Below are 23,576 nucleotides of genomic sequence, written 5' to 3'. Positions count from 1 at the left end.
CCCATTCCCGCCAGGGCGAGGGAGGGTGAGCAAGCGGCTGTGTGGGGCTTAGTTGCCGGCTGGGGTTAAACCACGACACTTGGTAATTTTTCAGGAAGAAGCTGATGCCTACAACAGCATTTTTTATGCCATCTAGTGGTCATAGAAAACCAAATGCAAAGCTCAAACCCAGTGGGCCACCCAGCAAAGCTGCCGCGGCAAGTCTAGCTCCTGCTCGGATGACAGCTGCCGCGATTAGGGCTGCTTGTGCCTCCCTTTCTTTTGCTGCTCCTGTTGCTGGTCTTTCAGTTGGATGGCTGTGAGCTGTGCTGCTAAAACTCTGGAAAGCTACAGTAAAAAGTGGCCTGAAAACAGAGTTAAGTAAATGGATACTCTCAGGGGCACTCTCATCTTACATGAATGCTGTGTTTCCGTGGAATAGGGAACACGGTTTCTTCACTGCTTGGACAACGTGAAGGAAACTGTGGGGACTGATGAAACAACTGATAAATAATAGTAGCTTATACACACAGAAGATTAGTCATGAGGAGATGGACACAACCGGGTGCCTTGGAGAACGGAGCTGGCTGCTCCGCCGGGCTGACCACCTGGTGCCTGTGAGGAGGACAAGCAGCACGCAGGCAGGACCTCGGGGATGGGGCTTGGACCTGGGGTTATTTTCAGCCACCTTTTTGACTCACTTCTCGAAAAAGACAGATAGGGACTGATTTCTGCATGTAACCATGATCTTTAAAAGTGCTATCGAAAGAAATACTCCCCTAGCAAGGGTAGTAAGGAAGGACTGCATTATGTATGCTTAATTTAAAACTGGCTTGGAGAATTAAGGAAAGCCAGGCAGCACCATCAGCAATAGTGACATTTTTCCCACTTTTCAGTGGAAACAGCATTACCTGCCTTCTTTAATAATAAGCAACTGTTGAACAATGGGAAGAAACCATAAATTTAGCGTGCTTGAAAATAGGTCAGCTCAATAGCTAAGGTCATGGCCACATAGATATTTTTGTAAGGCATTTAAGATGCTTTTAAGCTAATACATTTTAACTGAGAATTGTCATGAGAATCAACATGATAGTTCCTAATGCAGACAGGGCTTAAGACACAAAAAGCATGTTAATTTGTCACAGTTGACCTCAGTGTTACATAGAAAGTTTAATACCGTCTGCTAAGATAGTTTTGGCCAAGTGAAGCTAGCAGCTCACCAGACTTGGTCAACATTGTGTCATACTTTGTCTGTACACACATTAACACATTTGGTAAAAATATAACAGCTTGACGAGAAAAGCTTCCTTGTTTGGACTGGACTGCCTCTGACAATCCTTCGTCAGCCCCCGTGGTCCTAGCTCGAGCCAATGCCAAGACCTTGGGAAGTGAGCAGCCCAAAGCAGTTGAGTTCCCTGCCACTCTCCAAAACTCCTCTCCCACAGGTTGCCCCTCACGGCTTCGGCAGCAGGACACGTTTCTGCTCCCACCCCAGCACAGGAGGGCTGCAGAGAGACGGCCTCCTCTAGGTCCAGCTGTGCCAACCCAAGCTTGTCCCCTGTGCTCCTGCTGTCCCCTGGCCAGTTAGGACTCCCCACTTCTTGTCAGACAAAATGAACCAGAGCAAACAAGAGCTCTCTTATTCCCACTGTACAGGCCAACCTGCTTTACTTTGACTGAAGGAGGGCAGGAGACACACTTTGGAGCACCCAGCAGAGCTGGTGCTGTGCCAAGGAGGCCAGCGTGGGCAGGCGGGTGGTGACCTCTCCAGCCGTCACCACCTGAGATGCACGTCTGCACCCTGCTTGAGCCAAAGAGGATCTGGGACGGCTCTGCCAACAGAGCTGCGAGGGCAATAACCTCCAGCAGTGTGGCTTGTAATCTTCACCTGGCACAGCTCTCTACAAAATGAACATCTGTCCAGAGCCTAAAGATATGTTTCAAAGCTGATTTAATTAGACCAGCCCAAGCACCCATCTGGATACTTTTAGCGCTTTGGCTCCCATTCACCTAGCAAACAATGGCACTGGATAAAAAATGTTTTCACCTGTCCCAATTGCAAAGTGGCCAGAAGGAAAGGAGGATGTATCAGCCACGCTAGCATCTTAAACTTTTGACAAATAAGTCTGGTGAATCCTGATGAGGTGCTTTACGAAGTTGCCACCCATTGAGATCTCCTGCCCAAGGTGGTCACAGCCGCAGGAAGGGCAGCGGGAGGAACATGTGCCTTTGGCTGTACAAAGCCCAGTGTCTCAGTTGAAGCGGTTGATTTCAGTGGGTCCAACGAGTGTAGGAATGGTTTACACTGCACTGTGCCCTGGTCAGACATTTACCACCTGGGAACCCCTCCTTCTCTCACCTGCCTGGCTCTTATGTTCCTCTACACAACTGTACTGCATAGCAAAGCATGCAAATGCTGCCCATATGATTTAATGCAGTGTTGGATGGGTTAAACAGCCCGTGGAAGTGGTTGACCTACAAAGAAAGGGAGCCCCAGCAGAACAGCAGTAACAAACTGCAGAAGGATAGTTACATTTTAAATTGGTACACACATTTCTGCAGCAAATGCCTGACTATATCCTTAGTTTATATAGCCTGACTATATCCTTAGTTTATATAGCTCCTTATTCCAGCTTAGGCCAAATAAAAATGAATTGGTTGGTTCTAAATCAACTAAGGCGTCCGCTGAGGATCTGGCATTTATTTAACTAAATTATTTGAACATAAACCAATGCAAGTTTGTGCATAAATGTTAGAAAAACATATCCTACAGATAAAAAGAAAAAAATCATCTGTGACAACTGAAAGCACCATCATTTTTTCAGCACCATTTGGAGGCTGCAGATAACCCAGGACTCTAATAGATTTTTTCTAAACTCTTAATAAAACCTACAATTTAAATTACTTTTAATCAACCTCATACCTACTATCCGTTGTTAAAATCCTTTTTAAGAAAAACAATTGGAATTTTAACTAGTTACAGATGGTGGAGATAAAATTGGTCTTTACAAATCTGTGTTTAAAATAGGATTTTCAGGGAGAGTACTGTTTATGTTTGCTAATGTTATCCAGATTGTCTATTTGTAAACAGGAGTAAAAGGTTTACAAGCTTTAGCCTGTAGTAAATCGGAAGAATGAGGGACCACTATGAGCGTTAAAACCCCCTGATACGCTGGAGCTGCTTTATCCTACACAGACAGGCCACAGCAAGGGGCAAGCAATGAGCAGAGGGAAACAGATGCCCTTCACACAATTTCTGTTTTCTTTATGGAGGGGATAGTATTCGTAACTCATCAAACGGTCAGACTGGACTTTATGTTCCCCTGGCCTTTTCCTGGTACCCAGACTAGACCAGGATGGTAAACAGGGACGTACATAGGCAGGGAGATCTCAGGGTTCCTGAGCTGTCTGCTGTTTCTGGGAAGTGGTACAAGTTCATGGCCAGAGGGACGCTGAACAGAGCCTCCACCTGGCCTCTCCCCGCTGTGGGTTTTAGCTGCTGTTGCAGGTGAGAAGGCTGAGGAGCCTCGGCCACGTCCTGCTGCTCCTCAGACGAGCCCGTCCCCTGCCTGCTCTTGGAAGGCAGGTGTTCCTCCAGGTGAGAGCACAAACTCCGCTTTTGCTTATCGCAGGGAGACTTGCACGGCCTCTTGCTTTATTCTCTGGCTACATTCATTTTTCCCCCAGAGCTATCAAAATGAAGCCGTGCAAAACCCAGGAGCTACCAACCATTTGTCATTTTGAAACGGCAGCAGCATCGTTTCCATGCACTCGCTACACGCAGCGGGTCTCAGCTGCCTGTCCGCCTCCAGATCTTTGTGATTTTGGGCACAGAAAGAGTTGCAGATGGCCTAGCTCGCCCCAGGCCTCGCTGTTGCACTCACCAACAGGGCAGAAACAGGAAAGGTTTAAAAAATCACAGAAAAAAGCAACCCCACAGCTTACAGATGAAACTCCAAAACAGAACATCCTCTTCGCTTAATGGGATCCTTGTTTTTGCCAAACCCACTACTTTTGCTAATAGGCAGTGAGTCATTATTGCCCTTTCTCCACAGTCGAGGGCCTCTGGAGAGGAGGCTGTTTTGGCTGCGATTACTCCTGCACAAGTGGTACCACCTGCACAGCATCGCTGTTTCCAGGGTCCGAAAGAAACGACTGGTCTTCAAAAGTCTGCAAACCAGGGGAGGGCAGAGCCAGGGCATGGGGGCTCGGGCTATACCCTACACCCCGTGACCTTCCAACAGCTCCCTCTTCTGTGACTGCTGGCATATTGCATCTCTGTCATGGTTTGCAGATAGACCTCAAGCAGGGAGAAGTGACTATGACAAGCTCACCACAGCTTGCACGTTCACTACAGCAAACAGTCTACTTCGGCCAGACTTCTGGCAGGAAAAACAAGTTCCACATCTGAGATTTCCATTTAAGGACTTTTCCCAGCCATATTTCAACTCGGCCAGCTGTAGCATCACGCAGCGGGGACGAGCCTTCGCACTGTCACCTCCCTACCACCACGCTGCTCTCCAGACAGGCCCCCCTTTCTCTCTGTCCTGTGCGGACATGGTGGCAACCTGGAGAGACGTACAGAGGTGCACCAGGATGGCCCTGGCTGCCCTTGGGCTTCACATGCTGCTGCATCTCTCCTTCCCCCTCACCTCCAGCCTCAGTGTCTGGCTATTAAAGAGAAAACCCAGAGGAAACTGCATCCCAATAAACAAGGAACAAAGGGAAAAAGGGTCTTTTCCCCATATGCTGTTGAGAGCAGGACAGATTTTGACCTTTGGGCTCCTGATGATGAGAAGAGCTCAGCAGTGTCAGGAGCCCAGCAAGGAGAGGGGAGCTCTGCACTGGCAGGCACTGGAGGAGGAGGAGGAGAAGGAGGAAGAGAAGGAGGATGAGGAGGAGGAGAGCCACCTCGACAGGGAATGGCAAATGTCATCACCCCGTAACCTAGCCAGCATTGTGGCTGTGAGGACAGGCCATCATCAGTGACACCGCTGCGTTCAGCTGGCTACTCGTGGAGAGCAAAGCAAGAGTCTGTATAATCTGACACTCTGTGGTTAAAACAGATAAATAAACAAATTTGATTTTGAATAATAATGAGGCACATCTGTATTAAGAAACCATGATTGTTTTCTTAAAAGTGTGCCAACAAAAGCAGTATTTTATAGAGTATCTGGAAGACTGTCCTTTCAGCTGTCTGTAGCAAACACACGAGAGTTTATGCAGCTTTGATGAATTCAAAGGGTTTTTTCCTTTCTATAAGAGCCACCAATGTCTCCTGGAAAACATTCTATTTTAATTTTTACTACTTTTCTTGGCTTTTAAGTCTAGCAGAATGACAGTCACTACAGTGGGGAGATTCTGTCCCCTGTTGTACGTCTTTGGCAGGGACCAGATAACACAATCTTAGGCAGCTGCATTTTTGCAGATGTACTTCTGCATTTTTGTGAGAGATGGTGGGTTTACGCTGATCTGAGGACACAACATGAAAGCAGTGAAGCTGCTAGACCACTGATCTTGTATGTCTTTCAGAATCTTGCTTACTAATGTTAATATACTAGAGGAAAATAGCAGATGGCTCTTACAATTTAGTGGACCATGTAACCACTAGAATTTGTAATTATAAATTAAAAATATTCAACATGGAAATATTTGTGGCAATCGTAAGGACTCCAAAGTTATCACTTTTCTGAGAAAGATAACGAATGAAGGAGCAGATTAATCTTATAATTGTCTCTTATAATGCAAGAAATAGAAGGAATGAAATTAATTTATCAGTTAAGAAGATTTAAGGGAGACAAAAAGGCTTAAGGGAGACAAATGTGTTCTGTGCATAATTAATCCAACAAATTTACTGATGAGGTATGTTGTGGAAAGCCAAAGTTTAAACTCTTCCCAAGTTTATGGATAAGGAGTCCAGCAAGGCTGGCAGAAAGCAAAGATTCAGAAAATATCTCCAGTTCAGAAGACCTCAGCTGCAGAGCACTGGAAGCAGGGAGATAACCTCCCGGCAGCATCGCTGCGCGCTTCCCACATCCTCGGGAAGAGCGCAAGGGCCTGCTACAGGACACTGCCAGAGAGCAGGGGTACAGGGCTAGAAGGGCTTTTGATCGTATTTACCAGAGTCGTTCATATGTAACATTAATCCCAAAACAGAGACATAATGAAAAGACTGTTGTGGATGACTTCGTAATTGCCCCAAGAAAACGAACTGGGACACCAATTAATTTTATGGAGAAAGAACAGCCGTGGCTTATGAACTTCTGCAGAGACCTAGTTTCATGCATTAACAAAATAAGCAGAATAAATAAAATCTATAACAGAGAAGCTGTGCCAATAAAATTGTCTCCAAATGAAGTGTTTCGATATTCTCTCCCACGAGCTGATAAATTTATAAAATTTATTTTTTAAGTTTACAGTGTATGTGTACACACATAGATATACACATACATACATTTAAACTTTTCTAAAGAAAAAGGAAATCCAGAAGCCTCATAAGAAATCACAGCATCTCAAAGAAAGAAAAGGAGAATTCTAAGCAGGAAAGACATAACGTTTGAGCCTAGGAGAGTTTTCAATTGCAATTATCCTGTTCAAGACATAATGTGTGTTTTAAGCAATACAAAAATCACAAATATCAAAATGGAACTTTCTGCAATGCCCAATGAAGATACCTATCACCAAGATAAAAACAACAAAACGGCTTATTACATGCCAGCTTACTGTTTATCAGCTAGAAACAAATCTAAGTACATCGTTAATTCAGGCCATCAGAGAACAGATCTGTATTAAAGAAAATTAACTCCATCGGTCAAAGTCAAATAGAAAAAAAACCTTTAATAATATCTTTGACATAAAATGCATCCACCACGCTCCAGGGCCTTGAAGAAAAGCTAAGTGAGAATCAAGACCCCTTTGGCTGGTAAAGGTACAGATGTATATGTGTATGCACACACACACGTGCACGCACACACACGCTTGTCTGTGATAAAATTATGCCCTGGCTGAGGGAAAAGCAACTGCCTGAACTGATCTGAGAGACTTTAAATTATAAGAAATCTTTTCAGTTTTATATCTTGATTCCATGCCATAAAACTTAAATAGTTTTATCACTGAAAGGAAAGGTCATTTTAACCAAGGCAAGAGAAAGCTTCTCCATGTTTTATGTATTTTCAACTTTATTTGCAAGTCAATACATTTTGAATCTCTGTAGATTTCCATTAAAGTGGAAATTGCAAAACCCTTTACCCTGATGGAAACTTGAAGTTAATATGCTCTAAGCCTTGCATGACTCCTCTTTTTTTTATATATTCTATTTGTATGATCAATTATGTAAGGAAATTTCTGGGGGACAGATCATTAGAAGTGATTCTGGCATACTGTTTGTCTTAGACTAGCCAGAACTTCTTAAGAAATAAATTTAAAGCAAGGTTACAGTTTAAAATGCAAAAAGGCTCGTGGCAGACAGCTGCCATGGAGTTGCAACTGCAAAACAACACTGAGTTTATTGTCATCATTGTAAATTATGTCAGTAGATACTTGTATGAGAAGCCTGAGCAAAACTCTAGATACTACAATAAGGCGAAGTCATATTCACTGATTATGGAATTGCAAAGAGGGTTATCTCTAATCCCTTTTCTTTCAAGAAATACGCACGCTTTGGCATAACCTACCACATGCCACTACCTTGGGCTGTGTTTCCACTGCAGGTGCACCCCAAGACTGTGTCATCTGTGGATATGACTCTGTGCTACCTGTGTGTCCTGTTTACTCCTTCCCCAAAGGAACCCCTCTGGTGCCGTGTCTGGGCGGTCCAGCTGGCACCCCCAGGGCACAGTGCACCACACAGCTTAGGGTCCACCCAAGTGTACGTTTACTGCGGTGGACTAACCTCAGCACGCTGCATTTGGGTAAGATGTCTCCAACTATGCTATTTGCTACACAGTGGCATCTTAATCAATGTGGGGAAGACCAGCTGGATTGGGGACCTCGTATGGTGACTTTAATACCCTGTGATTCAAGGTTAGGTGGGACTTGTGGGCAGGCTGAATTCAGGGCAAATTCAAGTGAAAATGAAATTAAACTGGTTGCTAAACACTCTGTGACCTTCAGACTATGCCCACTTATGTCCTGTGGAGACCCTGCTGAGATCACCCTGAAGCATCACACGCAGAACAAAGTCAAGGTAAAGCCCACTCCTTACCAGGCAAAGGTCAGACTTTCCTACTGAAGAGTGGCAAGTTGACTGACAGCTGCACCTTCTTCATGCTATTCCCTGGAGGAACCCAAGGAAACAAACACTTCCCAGATAGGACGGATTTCAAAAAACAGTCAAATTACTGTTGCAAGAACTTAAGTGAGAAAACACCTCGAATGCCAGATGTAAATACAAGACACAGATTTTCAATAGAGTTATGCCCAGCTACATGAGGCCCAAATTTCGCTCTTAATGATAAGCAGGAGTATGGCTGATGTTCTGTTACAAAGTCAGAAATAGCCAGGTATCAGAAGCTAGACCTCATCTGCACTGTGCTGAAAGAACTGCAGGAATTATGCTGACTTCATCCATTTTAATCTCCCATGAGAGAACTGATTTGAAATATGAAACGGCAGTTCACAATTACTTAAGAAAAACAGAATCTGAAAATATTTTTAAATAACCTGCTTTTACATCAGCAGAGCAATATTGTCCTTGATATTATTGATGTTGTTTTACTGATGAAGAAATAGAAGCATGTAAGATTAAATAATTGCCACAGAATAGACATTACTGATCGAGGAACAGAAATCAGATCTCCTGAAAGAAAACTCTGTGCTCTGTTTTCTTTCTTCCTCTCTGTGAATCTGATCAAACACCACTAATAAGAGAGAGATTTGCATTTGATTTCAGTATGTACAGAATCAGGCTGACAAATGATTATGTGTATCAAATTGAAGTTATCATATCACAGGAAAAACTGTCATTCTTCTAAGTGAATTTGTGTCAGACAAATTTGTGTCAGACAAATTTGTGTCAAACAAAAGAAGACAAAGCTCTTCTCGCCTCACCTCTCCTCTCCTCTTCGCTTCTCTCCTCTTCTCAATATCTTACGCTTGTTAAACTCTCTTTAAAGACTTGTTAGGATATATTGCCATTAGGATATATAGTAGGCTATAGTAGTTAGCAAAACAGATTGACAGACTCTCCAGAGCTCTATACAACAGCATGAGTTTTCAGTGTCAAGGTTTGTATAAATTTGAAAAGTACCAAATGAGATAATACTTTTTTTCCTTCATAAGCTTTTTTCTTGGAGGTTTAAAGCTGCCTGCCTGAAATGTCTAAGTTAGAAATACAGAGGAAAAAAGATTAGTGTCAGTGTTACTTCAATAAGAAAAAGCTCTTATAATAGATTTTAGATTTTTCAATGTGTTGCAAGAACAATCTAAACATTTCTTCAAATAAGCAAGCTTGACACTTACATCTTCACAATACATAGCACTTCATGTATTAAAAAAAAACAAACTCAGACTGAGACCTTGCAAACCCAAACAGTCCACCATAGAAACGGTTCTCATCAGGAGACTGATGAAAGCAAAAGCAAATCCTGAAGGACACGAGTTGGCTATGTGGCTCAGCGAATGCTGCAGTGGGGAGAGGGGTAAGGATCCATATGGAATTAAACAGACCTTTGAATGCCTTGTGCTGAAAACTGTTATTTCCATATGCGCAGAGTGGACTCATGCTGCCAGATTGGGATCACAATGCTTTTCTCCTCTTCGAGTAAGCATGAACTGTCAGAGCCATGAGGGCACTGACATCCCTGACAGTCCCTGCCAGCCTCTCCTGGGGCGTCCCACCACCCTGCCCATGGTCCAGGACCCCATTTCAGACCAGCTGACCCCCACCCACAGGCTGACGTCCTGGTCTGGCCTCGGATGCTGGGGGTGCCCCGGCTGCCTCCAGGCTGCCCTGCTCCCTGCTGGGGTGATGGGATGGGCTCTGGCTGGCGAGACCCTGCCCTGCCGCCCTGTGGGGAGCTCCATCACTCCCAGCCCCAGGGAGCAGCCAGCCCTTGCCCGACACAAACACCTCCACCAGATGTGAAGTTGTAGAACATCAGGCCCATCAACTAGAAATGCAGGTCCTGTGTGAGTGCTTGCTGGGTACGAATGGGGTTGCCAGAGGGTGGGCTTGGGTGGAGCTGGTGTTCCTGTGAAGCCTGATGGGAGGCAGGACGCATTGTCCCTTCTGCTCTTCTGTGGAAACACAAGTCTTTGTTTCAACAAGAAAATACCATACCATATAGAATTTAAATGGAATTTTATTTTACAGCTCCAAACTGTTTAGAGCTCTCTTTCTAATGTTTTAGAGCTCTCTTTTGTTTAGAGCTCTCTTTCAGTCTCGCAAAGAGGTCAACCTCACTGAAAATCACGTTGTTATTTAAAGGTTTGATTTAATCAGGAAGAAGCATACTTTAAAAACGTGCTATTATCCAAAAGCAGACATTACATAAATTTCATTCTATTTTTATATCTTCCTGGCTCCGATCTCCTCAATCTGACATTAACCATAACAATCACACATGTGACTAAACCAGGCCAAATTCTCCTTTTCCTATTCCAGTATAAATATAGAAGTAATACTGCTGAAGTAATAGCTTTGAGGTAGACTCACTCCACGAGAACAGGATTTTTCTCAGAACAGCCACAGTCAGGAAAGTATGCCGATTTTGAGGCCAGATTTTTATCTCCTGTACTGACAAGTTAGAGCACCAGCATGGAGGAGACCACCGAGGTTGACGTGAGGGCCTGGCAGTCCCAGAGGCTGGGGACTTACGTTAACGTGGGTGGCATTTTGAAAAGCACTTGAGGCTTCAAAGCTCTTGTGCCATTTTCAAAATGCCTTAGGCTTTCCAAAGTTCAAACCGCACTGATTTACAGTAAGGCTTAAGCTTTTAAATGCATTTATTGTTGTGTTGATGAGACACCTCCGTGAGATTCAGCTTCACAGCCACAACCTCTCCCTCAAGCTTGACTCTTCGGTTTCATGTTGAGGCTCTCTCTTTGGTGCTCCTGAACATGCCAACGGTGCACCAAGGGTCAGAAGATGGAGACCTTGCAACTAGCTCTGGACAGTGGATAGAGCAGTGCCCTGTGGACGTAGTCCTGCAAGAAAGCTAGAAGTATTTGCAGGACTACAGGTTGCTTGGGCACTGAGCCATGTCAGGTGGGCACAGATTGGGTCTCACGCTGCTGTCCTGAGTATCTGTGTTGCACAGCACTGCTCCTGCAGATGTGCCTGAAGAGACCCCCTTCAGAAACTCTAGGCTAAGGCAGACTCTCATGCTCCAGTTGGTACGTCACAGGTTTTATGGTTCATTCATTTGGACTTAGGTACACAATTCCCGCCAAGATGCATTTTCTATGTGTGAAAGTCATATATAAAAGTTGGAACTCATAGGAACTTCTGTAAATTCAGCCCAAAGGTCTTAGCATCACAAAGTTATTTCTTACCCAGGAATATTTAATTCCAGAATGGTGATTTTCTAAGTCTGTTTTCAAATGCACAATTGTGCAGTTATCTTTTGAAGGTTCTCAAGCAGGAACTTGGGAGCTGGAGTGAGTTTTTTTCGGGACTGGTATTATCTGTTGTGCAGTTCTGCCATTCCTGGGAGCACAGCCTGGCTGGCAGGGAGCACTTCAGAAATCCCTGCTTTTATGCTGCAACATATAAACTCTCAGTAATAAAATTCAGAGTAGTTTAAGATAATTAAATTCATACTATAGGGCTTTTACAATGCTTTCCATCTTCTAAGTGTCATATAAATAAAAACTAATTAGTCCTCCACAGTCTTGTCAGACATGCATACTTATCCAAATTTTGAAGTTATAAAATTTATACTTTATCCTACCTTTGCATTCCCCAGTACGTTAAGGACTGTTTACAATATCACCTGGACTGAAGGGACCACAGTGTTTGGCAAGCCATTTCTAGCTGGGGATTTGCCCATGTAGGCAAAATTTCCAGTTCCTCTCTTGGAAAAGCTAATGGCTTGCTGTGTTGCAACAGCAGTGCAGAGAGATCCTTTGTACACTTAAAAATATTGCTAACTGAACTATGACTGTTTGCAGTGTGAAAAAATTTACTCGTATCAAGCCCCAGACAGATGTCCTCTTCCATGTACAGCAGAACAGGGACAAGAGGTTGCCACTCAGCTGAACACGGCTGCTCCCTGCCCCAGGTCACAGCCTCCACTGCTCCTCTGGCAGAGAAGTTTATGCGAGCCCTCCCCAGCTTGCTTCAGAAATCAACCAGCTTAGTCCTGCCCAAGCATTTAAATTGCTCCTTTGGTCTCTGCCTAGTCTGATGTAGAATGTAATCCCTGGCTGGATGCCTACTTTTCCGTAGGGTTCCCAGAAAGGCACATTGCCTGGGTGACATCATTTGATGAACTTCCAGAAGAAAACAATGTGCTGGGGGAGGAATGTCCCTTTCAGGGTCTGGAAGCTTTCTTCTCTGCGCAATTATCTTTCTAAATGGTGAACGCCGTTCTTTGGTACAATATGCTGTCTCCAAGGGAGCAACTGGGTGAAGGAGAATCCATCTTCAGAGGTGTCTGTGATCTAATAAATGACATTTACCTTGAGGGGATGAGAATTAAGCCATGCCCAGGGACTAGAACATATTCAGCCAGAAATCCAGTGAAGTTCCCAAAGTTGTTCTTGCTGCATGTGTCCCGAGCTCACTTTGCTGGCTGGTCCCCATCATTCACCCCTGCGCAAAGTGATTGCTTTCATGATGGGAGCTCTTTCTGGACTTTTGCTCACAAAGCCCAGGTGTGAACACAAGTGAGCACAAGGCACAAGGCAGTGGAAGTCCATCCCCTGTGACCTGTGGCAATAATCTATGACATTTGTTCTTGTTTGTCCTAATGTGCCTTGCAGTCTGACATTTTCTTTTTGCACCCTCTGTTTTTCCTCTTTCCGTGCCATCCGAAATGGTTTTCCCAGTCTGTTCTCCATTTCTCTTCTATCATCGCAAGGCTGGTAAAGCAGAATGATCTAAGATAGGAGATGGAAATTCTCCTGGCAAGGGCCGGGGAGGAAGCAAGAAGAGGAAGCCTGCCTGAACTGAAAGGCACTCCATGGGAGACGGGCACACTGCTCTAGGCATCTATCCACATCTTTAGATGCCTACATACTTCCACATGCTTTACTCCAGTTCAGATTCATAACTAGCCCTGCAAATTGCAGGTCATCCCTGAAGACAGATTGTGATTTATGGCTCCTGTCTCTTTTTTTGTTATTATTTTAAGAAAATAGAGAAAACCTTTTAAAGAAGCCTGTACCCAAGGTGTAGGGACACTTGTATCCTGAGTCTTCCAGTGTTAAATCCTGGCCATTTTTCACTACGTTGCAAGCAAACATATTATTGTGTCCATGTTAATTGCCAACTGCAAGCAACTGGCCTAGCTTCTCAGCTCTCTGTCAAGACAAATTCTGTCAGGTTTCATTTATTTGTGTGTTCTGGTACAGCTGGCAGTGAAACCGCTTCATCTGCCAGCCCTCATGTTAAAATTTCCCCCAGCTGAGTCAGACTATCTCACTGATACACGACTTGACCAGCTTCTAGTGCATTTTTAGTAAAAACAACCTTCCAAATAATGGGAATGGCTGGAACCAGAAAGAGAGACTATGTTTCAAGTCAGACACTGAGAAATAAAATGACTCCCACTCCTTTGATATTTTGAAAATCAAACACATTGAACTTCGGGTCTTGATTATAAGCACTCTATTTTTCGTGAAGGCTTGAGATGTGGTTGAAGAGTCTAACTGCATTCAATGTAGTTATGAAGGAGGCTGTTCAAAAATGACTGAGTACAAACTGAAGCGAGTGAGACCGTTAAATGCCAGCATTGCTAATAAGACCTTTAAGGATTGTTTTCTCAGAAATATTTAGCTAATGTTCCTTCCCACTGGCTGATTGATCCCTTTGGGCACCATCAGCAATTCAAAGCATAGTTCAGACAGCTCAAAAAGTGTCAGGTCACTCTCCTCTTCTTACACAAGGGAAGCAAAGACAATGTAAAGCCATGTGAAGATTGCTGGATTGTGTAGCTAACCCAAGGAGTGTGGTGGTGGCCAGCTGTGGTCTTGATTCTTAGAGTAAGGCATGGTCTTACGGGTAGAGCTCTGGAAGTCCAGCATAGTCCCCATAACACTAAACAAGCTGGGAGATGCATAAACCTGGGCCCAATTGAAGATGAATGATGAATGTAAAATACCTGGGAAAAAATCCATGATTAAGACTTGTATTTTAAAACAGCATAAAAATCATACAGTGCAAAGAAACTGCAGAGTGTGGCGTGCTAAACTGCAAGCCGCTGTTTCTGAGGCTTTGTAGAAAGGTCAGTGGTGGTGGCAAGTTGAATGGCAGGTTTGGACCCTTCAGGCATGAAACCACTGATTTTTGTGGATCATGTTTTGAGAGGGAAAAGACAGGTATAGCTAGTGAGATTTCAAGCTAGCTGTTGAGGGTGTCTCTGCTTCTCATCCTGACTTACTACATCCTTCTCCACCTTGTTTCTCCTACCACAGCTCTCCTGGATGGGATAGCTGGGGAAGGTCTGTACATCCCACAGCGGGGATGCAAGGTAGCGATGTGAGATAGTATGGGTCTTTGCTATTGGAGAGACAGAGGATGTATAGACTATCTTGTTCTGCATCACTAAGCCATTGCCAGTGCTGCAGGCAGAAAAGGCCCAGGAGCATCGCTACTTCTCGTCTACATCTTTTTGCACAAGGAAGATAAAACACATCTCCTCCTCCTCCTGAAATAGTTATGCATATGTATTGGAAGTGAATTCAAAGCTAGCAAGGAAAGGCAAAAGTAAGAATACAGCCAGGATAACTTGTGACTAATAATTACTGGCTTTTGACCCAGCTTTTATTTATAACAGATTCATGGGAAATCTTCTAGGATTGTTTCAAAACACTGCCAATTAGTAAATTTTAGAATTAAGACCTGCATAGCTGGACAAGGGAGGAAGATTAGATATATGCCAGGAAGTCTCAAAACTGGGAATTTCCTACAATCCCTTAATTCCTAAGCTTGAAAAAATGTTACTGACATAGTCTATCAGTAATGAAGTGAGGTTTCCTAAAGGCTTGATGTTAAAGACCCTCAGCCCAGCACCTAGCTTCGATGGGAATGTAATGTACAGAGTATCTTCTCAAGGTAGATCATAGAATCATAGGATCACAGAATGGTTTGGGTTAGAAGGGACCTTTGAAGTTAATCTAGTCCAACCCCCCTGCTGTGGGCAGGGACATCTTCAACTAGATCAGGTTGCTCAGAGCCCCGTCCAACCTGACCTTGAATGTTTCCAGGGATGGGGCATCTACCACCTCTCTGGGGAACCTGTGCCAGTGTTCCACCACCCTCATTGTAAAAGATTTCTTTCTTATATCTAGTCTGAATCCACCCTCTTTTAGTTTAAAACAGGCCCTGCTAAAAAGTTTGTCCCCATCTTTCTTATAAGCCCCCTTTAAGTACTGAAAGGCCGCAATAAGGTCTCCCCAAAGCCTTCTCTTCTCCAGGCTGAATAACCCCAACTCTGTCAGCCTTTCTTCATAGGAGAGGTGTCCCACCCCTCTGATCATTTCTGTGGCCCTCCTCTGGACCCGCTCCAACAGGTCCATGTCTTTCTTGTGCTGAGGGCTCCAGAGCTGGATGCAGTACTGCAGGTGGGGTCTCACCAGAGCAGAGTAGAGGGGTAGAATCACCTCCCTTGACCTGCTGGCCGCCCTTCTTTCGATGCTTCTTTTGATTCTTTAGATCTGTCACCTTAACAGACTGCAATAAGGTATTAGGTACAGAACAGGTTTTTTAATATTTTTCCAATATCGAATGAATCAGACGATCTTTTGGATTTATGCACAAGGGCAGTGATTATGCTGCTTGTGCAGTTTGAACAGTGACAGAACAAATGAATCTGCCACCCTCACTTAGAAAAGCTGTTCCAGAAATCCACTGCACATTAGAACTGATCAGCATGTCCATCGTCTTCCAGTGAATGCCTTGGCCTGCACTCTTGCTCTACCTAGTGGATTTGGAACCTATTGAAATGCCATTTTCTAAACTTGGAATAACATTATTCTAATCTTGTGTTCATATCATTCTCATTATTTTTTTTGGTGATGGTTTTGATGAAGATGATTGTTATTGTTGTGAACAAGAATACCACGTGCTTGTTCTGGCTTTCAATATTTGGAAAAAAAATGAACTCCTCAAATGTTGTTTTTCCCTGAAGAAAAATTATTTGGCATCTATAAATGACATTGTTTCCCACCCCAGTTTATGGACAAAAGTTTGCATCTTTAAAAAGGACAACCAGAAGCCAGGACCAAAGTGTAATTTATGACTCACTTTCTGTCTACCAGTTAACTCTCTGTGATCAAGTATTTCACTGCAACATAGGTGACTCCTGAGAAAGTGATCTGGGAGGTCTATTCCACCCTCTAACTTTGTAAGCCCAGGTGAACTGAATTCTTTGATTTTGGCCTCCTAATTCAGCCTGAGATTTCAAAAGCATGGCCATATGTTATTATTCACCTTTAACATCACAATTTACCTTTTAGAGCACTCACCAGGAAACAGGGGGCATGGGTTCAACGCTCTACATCCTTCCTTGGTCTGAGGAGATTTCACACTTTCCAAGAGACTGCTGCAATAACAAAGAGAGGCACCTTCCACCCCTCCTTTTAAAACTGGACGATTACGCAGGAAAAAACGCAAGTCAAAGGGCAAAAGAAGTCCTGATTCTGTGGCCTAATGCATGGTTTCCCAAATGTCATTGTTGGGTACCACTGTTGGGAGCAGCCTTCTGTATTGCCCCCAAGCTTAAATTGAGGACTGTAAACATCATCACCTGAACATTATCACCATTTCCTCCTAATCCCAGCTCTGTTCCCTTTCCTGTAGTCCCACCATTCTGCTTCACAGCCCATCACTCCTTAAGACCCCCAATCCATAGCTGAAAGCTCCACATATTCCTCTCTATACCTTCTCCTTCCCAAACTGGTTCTCCAACCACAGTGCCCCAGTCATCTAAGGCACATCCCTATCTCCACAACCCTGTTCCCTTCACGTTCCCCAAATGACTTCTTTCCCATGGCCTTAGCAGAAACACATGTCCCAGACTAATTAATTTCCTGTAGGCACATGAGAAGAACAGCAGGGGAGGTCTGGGAGCTGGAGACAGCTTCACGCATCAATAAGTTACCGGCCAGCCAGTGACAGGAGCAGCTGTGTGAAGGCTCTTACTCTCATTTGTAAAAGATCCTGGACATAGGCAAAACCAGCGGTTGTTGAGATTGTTTTTGCTTGGCTTACGTGCAACACAGTGTGGGAATATCTATCTTACTGACTCAGACTTTCATCTGGCAAAGGGCAGTTTTTGTTCCGGTCCTTGATCCTTAGGTCGTGTCTGCTTCTTAACCATCAGCTTTGTGTAAAATGCACGCTCAGTCTTGGGCATGAACTCCCTCCGAGCTGCTCCCTCCTGGCTAAGTGCTTAAAGTTATTCTCTGCAGAGAGCTTTGTTGTCTCTAAGTCCTATGAAAATCCACGAGCTTTATTTGGGCACACTCAGTAGTACATCAGAGCAAATGTCGCTGTGAAGTTTGTGGTTGTAGCTAACTACTGCCTTGGAGTTATCGTTTGCTGCTCTGCTGTAATGTTAGGCATTCATCTGTTAATCCACTCGTGGAGGCTGTTGTGCCTGACTGTACTGTAAGGCTTTATCAAACGACAGCAAAACTAATAGTTTGGTTTCTACCAATTTGATACAAGATGCTTAATATGAAAAGCAGAATATACATCACTGAAGAGAATTTTGGAGTATTGCTTATTTCTCCTCAACTACAATATTTTCATGCTTTTTTCTGCATTGCCATTGATACCAAGACAGTTTCTAATCTTCTATTCTGTAAAACAGAAAACATTCTTCATAAAGACTGTGTATGTGTATGTGTATATGCTGGTCTTTTTCCCTGCTGAATAGATTTGACCATGCCATATACCAGTTGAAATATCATGAACTGCAAATAAATGTAACGGTTTGGGTTTTTAAATCAATCAGTCAATGCCGATCAGTATCACAGAAAAGGGAATGGGAATGATTTCTAGATTAGTTCACTTTGCAACTTCTTTAACTCTGAGTTTGAGAATGAATCTGAGTTTCACTGTAAAAAAAGGTAGACAGTACTTCACACTGATATTTTTCTGAATCCCCCATTCCATTTCTTCTTTTTCTCGCCACAGAAACCAGTGGACTCTGATTTCCTTGAATGCTGTAAGTTAGCACTGAAGGAATGGACAACTCCAACAAAAAACCCCACACAAGTCTTCTGAGAAGCCAGCAACGGAACTAGAAAAATAGCTTGACTTGCAAAATCTCACCTGACCCATGACTGACTCTCTGCTAATGCAACAGTAATTTAAGACACCTTTGTACATCGGGTACTGCAACTCCTCAGCATGTTACTGTTTGCACAGTGTTTTTTCTTTAGTCTCCCAGTATACAGTGGAACAGAGAAATCCAATTTACATTCATTTGTTTATGAAAACACTCAAATACTATATGTAAACCTTTAAACACTTTTCTTGCAAGATATTGCAACACAGTTCATTTCATATGAGAGTCCAAGCCAGGCCTAAAAAACCCCAACCTGTTGGCAGCCCATTCCCTGCAGGGCAGCTGCCTGATTCCACCTGACCCATTAGGGTGAAGTGGTTATTTGTGCTGTGGTCACCAGGGTTTCCAAGCAGGCACTGAAGCTGTAGCTCTCTTACTGGTATCCCTTCCACAGGCTCAGCAAGTTTCTGCTGCAGTTATTCAGGTTGGATATTCATTTTTAACCATAAGGGAAAATTTCAAAATGAAATGCAGGTGTAAGCTTTGTCCTCACTAGAAGAGACCGCTCCTACGGGCACATCCTCCTAGTACAGATATACCTCCCTCCAGCAAGAGGGCTTTTCTCCATAAAGCTTATCCAGGTCCCAAAGACAAAAAAACCCATGCAAGCAAAGGACTTTGCATTGAAAAATCCAGATTCTTTTTTTAACATGTCAAAATTTGGTCCAAAAATGCTGGTATTTGCCAGTTATACTATGTCAGGCTACTTGAAAGACATACAATAACATATACGGTGACCAGAAAAAGGTCCAACCTGCCTCCTACATGGATTCTGGTAATGCAGAAATCCCAGGTTGACCTGTGCATGATGCACCGCAGTCTCACACTTACTCGCATATTCTGAGCCATCTCCATGTGACTAGAGTGCCATAATATGCATAAATAGTCTTATTCCTATGTATTTTTTTCAGATCCAAGGATGTTTGTGTTGCTTTACATTACAAGTTTTGCCATCTACACAAGCGAACAACCTCTTCAAAGCCAGTTCAAAGGAGAAAATTACTACACCAAATACATCTGTAGCATCCCTGGTTTGCCAGGCCCTGCAGGTCCCCCCGGAGCCGGCGGATCCCCGGGGCCACACGGACGCATTGGTCTTCCAGGAAGAGATGGTAGAGATGGCAGGAAGGGAGAAAAAGGTGAAAAAGGGAGCGCAGGTATTGAATATTTGTGTCACCTAACACAGTAGTACAACAAAGCAGACCTTTCATCGTCACTGTTATACATACATATACATATATATACACGATGAATGTGTGTATGTGCCTGTGTGGGGTTTAAGTGTGATGCATGTATATATAGTGAGAGAAAGAAAATATGCAGGTATATTTTAGATATGTCTAATACGCATATACTGAAATCTGTGTAAATAAATTTAAATGCATAGCCTTCTTGCGTAGAGATGCTAAGAAAAAGTTTGGGAAAAATGAAGCGTGTGTGGTGCCAAATAAATAGTCCCATTTGTGCCAGGAATCAAGCCAGAAATAAAAGATTAGCAGGTATTCAGGTACACGCTAAAAATGCTCAAATAGTAGGAGATATTTAGTGCACAAGTATCATTATATAGGTAGCCACGCTGCTGTCCTTTCCATCAGCAGTGCCCATAGTTCAGTCAGCAATGGACTGATTTTATATAAAATTCTTCAACGTGTAATCAAGATGTATGAAGAAAAGTAGGAATATAGAAACAAAGGACCCCCGGGCTGTGGAGCCTGGTCCTCTGTTCCAATGGGCCATTCCTTTCGCAAACTTACTAGGGTTTTGAAAGTATTTTTGGAGTATTTGAAATCCTGACCACTTTTTTCTTGTTTGTTCAGGCACACACAGTAGCCACACAATCATTTACTGAGATGATATGTTCACCGATTAACTAACTTAAAATGTTTTTGAAGGTTTAAGAGGAAAGACTGGGCCATTAGGACCAGCTGGAGAGAAAGGAGACCAAGGTCAGTCTGGTAAAAAAGGACCTGGAGGATTGACTGGTGCCAAGGGTGAAGTAGGTCCAGCTGGACCACCTGGACCTAAGGGAGATAAAGGAGACCGAGGAGAGCCAGGTGCACCAGGGGTCTGTAAGTGTGGAAAGATAGTGCTGAAATCTGCCTTTTCTGTTGGCATCACCACCAGCTACCCAGAGGAAAGATTACCAATTGTATTCAATAAAGTCCTCTTCAATGAGGGGGAGCATTACAACCCTTCCACAGGGAAGTTTATTTGTGCCATCCCAGGGATTTATTATTTTTCTTATGATATCACCTTAGCAAACAAGCATCTTGCGATTGGCCTGGTTCACAATGGGAAGTACCGGATAAAGACATTTGATGCGAACACAGGCAACCATGATGTAGCTTCTGGATCCACAGTGATCTACCTTCAGCCAGAAGACGAAGTATGGCTTGAGATCTTCTACACTGACCAAAACGGTCTCTTTTCTGATCCAACATGGGCAGACAGTTTGTTTTCTGGATTTCTCTTATACGTTGATACAGATTACCTTGATGCTTTATCGGATGAAGATGAGCTCTGAAACAGATGACGTCAAATGACATTCAAACTGGACACCCCAGCACAGGATGTTATCTAGCTGTGTGTGGGACACAAAGTTGAAAAAAAATAATCTGGGAGTTTATTTTTGCTTTGATAGGAACCAAATCTGAGCTCATAAGGATCCTTCTAGAATCTAAGCTGGATTTTTTGCTGAACAGCAGGGATATCAAACGGAACTGTAATTAACAAAAGACTGCATCACTCCAGGACTGAATCCTCCTGAAAGTTATGTTTATAATACTATTTAAACAAATTTAAGGTACTGTACATTGGATTTGATATAAAATACATAAAGTTGCAATGTAGAATGGATATTTTGTATATGACATTAAAGTAAAGTTAAACAACAGCAATATCATCTCTGGTCATTTTAAGACAGGAAATACATTAAAAACAGAGAAAACATTGATTTTAAAAAAGGGGAGGAATAAAATAGGAATGTCTGCTTCAGGATGCAGCCAAACAGGTCACAAGGACAGTCCCATCTGATATTTACACCAACAAGTGATATTCATAATTAACTAACTAACAAATACATGAAGATTTGTACTAGCTGAGGACTGCCCAATGACATAAAAGAAGAGAACAAAGGTATTAAACATATAAAATAATTAAAAACTGGGAGATCTGAAAACTTGGCGATAGACAATCAGTATTCAACGTGGGTATTTTCAGTGTAATTCCAAGTGAGTTTGCTATTCTTTCAATGCTATTCAGTATCTTTATGGGAATGTGGAAGAAAATATAAACTTTCTGCTGAATAAAATTATGGATGCCAAAAAACTGATAGAACAGTAACCAGTAACGAGAATAAATTATATGGAACAAATTGAGTCACATCATTAAAGCAGACTTACTTATATTCCAATATGGCCAAATGCAATGAAATAAATGTAGGTCACACACAAGATGAAAAACTTTCAGGAAATCAGTGAACTTGGAAAAGGTACATGGGACCTCATGGATAATCAGCTAAATATGAGTCATCAGAGTAGGCTGTTGCTACAGGCCTTTGGATGTATGACAAATGGAATTACAAGTAGGAGTAAGGAGTAGTCACTTACGAAGCTGCTACTTCTGTCAATGTTTCAAAAACTTACTGGAAAATTGAAAAAAAAAGTGTAATTCTACCCATGACGATTACACAAGAGATGTAACAAGGTCAATTTATTTTTCTTGTCAATGAGGTTAAGAGGTGATTTGACCACAGTACCTGTCAAGAGATAAAATTTCTGGTATTAGCTGTCCCTTCCTTCAATCAGATAGGAGTACAACAAGATCCACCTGTGAGAAACTGTATCAATTCCCACTGGAAATGAGGAACCCATTTTACCAATGGCAGTAATCAATCACTGTGAAAATACCCAGGAACATCCTGAGTTCTCCAGCAATCGACATCTTTAAGTCAAGACTGGCAATCTTTAACTGGGTGTTCTTACTTTCCAAGAATTTACAGTCGTATTTTATTCATCCCAGATTTAGAGGAACCTGCTATTTTTATCGTTTGGGTTGCACAACTCCTGCTCCCACTTTATTTATGACCAAGGGAGGTAAATTTCTGGTTTTCTTCCTGTGTACTTGACTTAATTAAGAAATTACAACCAAATAAAATTACACAAAAATACTGCTGAGATTGCAAAATGAGGAAATGTTAGTACTACAGCTATGTATGGAACGTTAATCTATGTACCCCGTATCTGTGCCCTCATTTCCCCCTGCATTAACACACATGTCTTTGAGTACAGGATTGCTGCTTTATGCAGTGAACAGGTGCAAAGTCCCGTCCACAAATCAAACTGGCAATGCCTGTACAACCCTTATTTTATTTGACAGTGAGAGATGTGTGGAAGAAAATAAAAGTGGATTCTTTTTCTAACTAGACATCTAATTTATTAGTGTTACACAGCGGCTGCTTCCTGTGAAAAATACGGAAGAGCACACTTACAGATTCAGTTTATCACTGTGCTATACAATCATTTATGCATCTGCAAATTAAGCACAATATGAGTGCAAAATGCAGCCCAATCATCATTTACAACAATGATTGATGCCAATGCTTCACAGCCCTTGGTGCCTACACATCGGCATTGCTCAGTGCTGTCTGCACTGAAATTCCACAGGACAGAACAGGCAATCGTATCAGGCCCATGACTTCCAGGAAACATAATTCAACAGATGCAGGATTGGACCTATAATATGTATTATGCAGCAAAAGCAACTAATAGAAGTATTCAATTATATGCTTATTTTAAAAAATATAGAAATAGGTTTATGACATTTGAATCAACAGAAAGTTTATGTTAGGAGTAACAAGTCAATTTTTATTAGAATTAGAAAACCTCCTATAAAGCCAAACTTAAGAAAAGAGTATGATCGGTATCTTCAGACTCTACAGAAACATATTTGGTAGTTGTAATAAATATGGAAATTTTCAGGCAAAACTAATTTTTCACAACTGAACAGAGAAAAAATAGGGCTTTATAGTTAAATGCTCCTGGTTGCAATCCTAACTTAAAGCAAACAGCTTCCACGTAATAATCTTGTAAAAATGAACGAAATATAAAAGAGCTATTTTAACCACACCTATGTTGAAAA

General features: G+C 42.7%; 1 protein-coding gene across 1 annotated transcript in view; it reads left to right on the top strand.

Moving 5' to 3' along the window:
• Nucleotides 1-21,322, top strand: part of C1QTNF7 (C1q and tumor necrosis factor related protein 7) — a 52,311-nt gene extending 30,989 nt beyond the window's left edge. The window contains exons 2-4 of the mRNA XM_009583809.1: nucleotides 18,284-18,481; nucleotides 19,349-19,594; nucleotides 20,330-21,322. Of these exons, the coding sequence (XP_009582104.1) occupies nucleotides 19,357-19,594; nucleotides 20,330-20,961 (870 nt within the window). The 5' untranslated portion in view covers nucleotides 18,284-18,481; nucleotides 19,349-19,356 and the 3' untranslated portion in view covers nucleotides 20,962-21,322. The remainder of the gene's footprint in view (nucleotides 1-18,283; nucleotides 18,482-19,348; nucleotides 19,595-20,329) is intronic.
• The last annotated feature ends 2,254 nt before the right edge of the window (nucleotides 21,323-23,576 follow it).

Source organism: Fulmarus glacialis, unplaced genomic scaffold (genome assembly GCF_000690835.1).
Source record: "Fulmarus glacialis isolate BGI_N327 unplaced genomic scaffold, ASM69083v1 scaffold21428, whole genome shotgun sequence".
NCBI classification, from domain to species: Eukaryota; Metazoa; Chordata; class Aves; order Procellariiformes; family Procellariidae; genus Fulmarus; species Fulmarus glacialis.
The sequence above is the reverse complement of the archived record's forward strand: the minus strand, read 5'-3'. Positions and strand labels throughout refer to the sequence as shown.